The sequence below is a fragment of the Curcuma longa genome, chromosome 1 (genome assembly GCF_044706935.1).
Source record: "Curcuma longa cultivar G26 ecotype Majalengka, Jawa Barat chromosome 1, ITB_CL_G26_1.1, whole genome shotgun sequence".
NCBI lineage: Eukaryota > Viridiplantae > Streptophyta > Magnoliopsida > Zingiberales > Zingiberaceae > Curcuma > Curcuma longa.
In genome coordinates, this window is record NC_133861.1 from 4,197,824 (window position 1) to 4,201,415 (window position 3,592).

General features: G+C 41.8%; 1 protein-coding gene across 1 annotated transcript; it reads right to left on the reverse strand.

The window, feature by feature from the left end:
• Window positions 1–1,844: 1,844 nt before the first annotated feature.
• Window positions 1,845–3,314, reverse strand: LOC141834810 (uncharacterized). Its single transcript, XM_074722182.1, has 2 exons — window positions 2,921–3,314; window positions 1,845–2,854 (listed from the first exon to the last, which is right to left on the reverse strand). Exons 1-2 carry the CDS (start codon window positions 3,219–3,221, stop codon window positions 2,718–2,720), a joined length of 438 nt encoding a protein of 145 aa, XP_074578283.1. The 5' UTR covers window positions 3,222–3,314; the 3' UTR covers window positions 1,845–2,717.
• Window positions 3,315–3,592: the final 278 nt, after the last annotated feature.

The following is a 3,592-nucleotide window of genomic DNA, read 5'->3' on the forward strand; positions in this document are numbered from 1 at the left end:
ACGAGGTGACTAATCCAAGGATCCACACACACAGCCGACGATTCCACTATGAGAAAAATCTCCTTCTCGAATCACACTTCGAAGGCGGAGAAACCTTCACAACACGATGTCTTCCTCGTACAAGATCTTTAATGAAGTATGAGAGGAAGAAAAGAGCTTTTACAAAGTCAGAGAGCAGTAAAGAAGATGAAAGAATGTTGTTCTTTTTCTCTGCGACGTTGACCGCTCTTTTTATGAAATTCAGTGCACCAGTCGACTGCTCCTAGGGCCAGTCGACTGATGGGCTTCAACGGGAATTAAATATGCATTTAATTCGCCAGTTGTCACCCCAACGGCAGTATATCAGTCGACTGCTCCATGGCCAGTCGACTGGTCCCAGTCGACTGTCCACTCGACTGATTTTTCTGTGCTTGTCTGTGTGTGCTCCGGATCAACCCCAGTCGACTGCTGGCAGGGCCAGTCGACTGCCAGAGCTGAAAACTTCCCTTTTCAGCTTCTCTTCACCCCTTAGCCTTGATGCAAGCCTTCAAACGTCTTCCACAAGCCTCGTGCTCTTCCTTGCACTAGCTTGAGACATTTCCCTCGACTTCATCGTGCTAAGACATCCTTGCCAAGAGGCCTCGCCTCCGGGACTTCACCTTTGCCAAGAGGCCGCGCCTCCGGGACTTCACCTTTGCCAAGAGGCCGCGCCTCCGGGACTTCACCAATTGCCAGGTCTCCACTCCTGGGCTTTCCTGTGGACTCAGACCACACATGTTAGATAAACAAACATTGCCTAACTTAACTGATTTAGCCAAACATTAAAATCCAATCACTTGGGGCACGATTGCACCAACAACTCCATTTGGTAAATCAAGAAGAATTTATTCTTGTTGGTCAATTATTGTAATTCCATATAATCTTCTACTTGGAATGTGTATGAAAACACCACATATGTTTTTAACATTGGTTGTGTCTGACCTATAAAATTTGAAAATGTTAATAAATATTTATATACAACCACTGATTGTAAAGCTGAAACAACTATGGGATGAATGTTTTCCTACTTATGATATGTATACTAATTAGATGTTTATAACGAAGGTTGCTCTTCTTTGGACCATAAATGACTTTTCGACTTATGACATATTATCAAGATGAAGTACCACTGGGATTTTAGGATGTCCAATATGTATGGAGAGATCAAAATCAATCAGATTGAAACATGGAAAGAAGTCGAGTTATTTTAATTATCATAGATAATTTTTACCACTAAATCATAATTTCAGAAGGAATAAAAAAGAATTTACTAAAAATAGAATTGAAAGAGCATGTTAGCGTGTGTCATTCTGTTTATGGTAGATACAAATTATGGTAGATACTACAGCTGTAAATATTCGTTCCCATAATAGATTAGCTGTAATCATGCCCCATATCATGTATAGCCAAATATAGGTCCTTGAATCTCTCTATGTGGTTGTATATATATCAGATACAATTACTGAATAAAGGCACTTTTGATTTCTATTAACCTACATGGTATCAGAGCGACCTTGAGTTTTTTTCTGTGGAGGCTTCTTCTTCTCCAAATCATGGACGACCAAACCATGATTACTACTAAATCTACGACAATACCCATTACCACCAACAATACTACTGAATCCACGACAATACCCATAACCATCAAGCTGACCAACTCCAACTATGCCTTATGGTCTCAAATAGTTGAGATGTATATCTCAGGCAAAGACAAACTGGGATATATCAACGGAGATATTTCACAACCCTCGGACACAGACCCATCCTTTCGGAAATGGCGAACAGAGAATGTCATCGTAAAGGGATGGTTGATTAATTCCCAATAATCAGATTCAGCATCCATCAACTCTTTTTTTGTTGCACCTGTCGACTTTCCACAAAGCACAAACAAATCCAAGTTGACATACCTCCTCTCGAAATTACAAATCCAAGAGAACAAAGAGGTGTACATGTATTAGAGCTAAAGGCAAGATTACAAGTTGAGGAAGCAAAGTCCTAAGGAAGATTAGTTGTCTTGGAGAAAAAAATGTAATGATTTATTAGAAACCCCAGCCCTTCTTGATCTTCAAAATGTGTATTTTATTCTGGAAATTACAAATTTGCATTTGACGTGCATGGTAAACCTGACTGTAAATGTTAATCATTCAACCTGACTGTAAATGCTAATCATTCCATAGTTTTGTTTATGTTCTTAAGAAACTTCAGTGAAAGATAATGATTGAAAAATCCTAGGAAACCCACAATGCTTCTTCTACACAATATCTTAATAGCAAATGTTGGAAGTAGCATGTAGGTATTATCAATTAGAACACTTTTTAGATAAGAATTGCAAAAGTAAACTGCCATCTCAATATCTTCCAAAAAAAAAAAAAAACTTGAATTGTTCTCTGCCAACTATCACGTTGAACTGTTCAGCACCAAGACTTCACAACTAATTTGTTTTCAGTATAAAAGTATTTTCAAAACTCCCGGAGATGTTTAACTAAAAAAGGACCATAGTTTACAGCAGTCTGTAGTCAGAGGAAGCTTGAAACACAATTCTGTTCAAAATAAATAAGTTTTGAAACACTAGAAGAACAAGCAAATTGGGACAGGAAATAATTCCATGAGAAAAGTAAAATCAATCCACAATTATTAAAGATAAATGCAGCACTGAAACAGCATATGCCAATTTCAGAGTAAGCCTGAAGCCATTGCCATCAAAAGGAACTCAGATGGAAAGAAAAAAGAACAATTACCTTTCCACTACTTTCAAAGTAATCATTCAACGCCCACTGGTACCTGGATTGGTCCAAGCCGAACCAATTCGCCAAGTGTTCGTCCAAGCTCGAATGCGCTGTAAATCAAAGAAAGGAGAAATGAAGTTATTGCAGCCGCAAGTACGAAAAATCGCACATGATACCATTTTGGACTTTGGCGACCGCGTCCCAGAAGAACCCTAACACAGATCCGGCAGACTTGGCAGTCAGCTTCTCAAACTGCGGAGGTGGGACCTGCACCGGCGGGGGAGGAGAAGGAGATGCCTTCGACGGATAAGGAGCTTCTGCAGCAGGGTTTCCGGCAGTAGATCCCGGCGCTGGGCTCCGGATGTCCGATCTCGGGCTCCCAGCGAGAGGTGTGGTCGATGGGGGAGTGATGAAGATGGTGTAGCTGCCGGCCTTCCCTATCACTGGCTTCGGCGGCGGCGTACGAGCGGCAGCCATGGATCGCCGGCGAAGGGACCGAGAGAGCGAGGGTTCAGCGGTCTGGGTCAGTGGGAAAAGCAGGAGCCGCCATGGGAGACGAGGGTAAAACGGCGTGACCTTTCTGCGCTCTCTTTCTGCCTGTGGGAGGAGGGTAGTTTGGTAATTTCATCGTTACTACTCATAAAGATTACGAGGGAATTTACTTTGCTGGCTGGGTGCGATCTTTTTGGGGTGGTTGCGGACACGGAACAGACATTGTGACCGATGGCATCACATGGCTGCGTGTTCCGTGTCTCGCGGGAGGGGACAGAATCTATTCGGACAAAATAGATTTCCAAATTTAATTGACAAACCAATTTAATCATAAATGAGAAATAATTGACCACGTC

Excerpts from the sequence above, each read along its gene's own strand:
- LOC141834810 (XM_074722182.1), bottom strand. The coding sequence starts at position 3,221 with ATGGCTGCCGCTCGTACGCCGCCGCCGAAGCCAGTGATAGGGAAGGCC. Across the intron at positions 2,855-2,920 it reads GGTCGCCAAAGTCCAAAATG|CGCATTCGAGCTTGGACGAA; the intron begins GTATCATGTGCG and ends TTTGATTTACAG.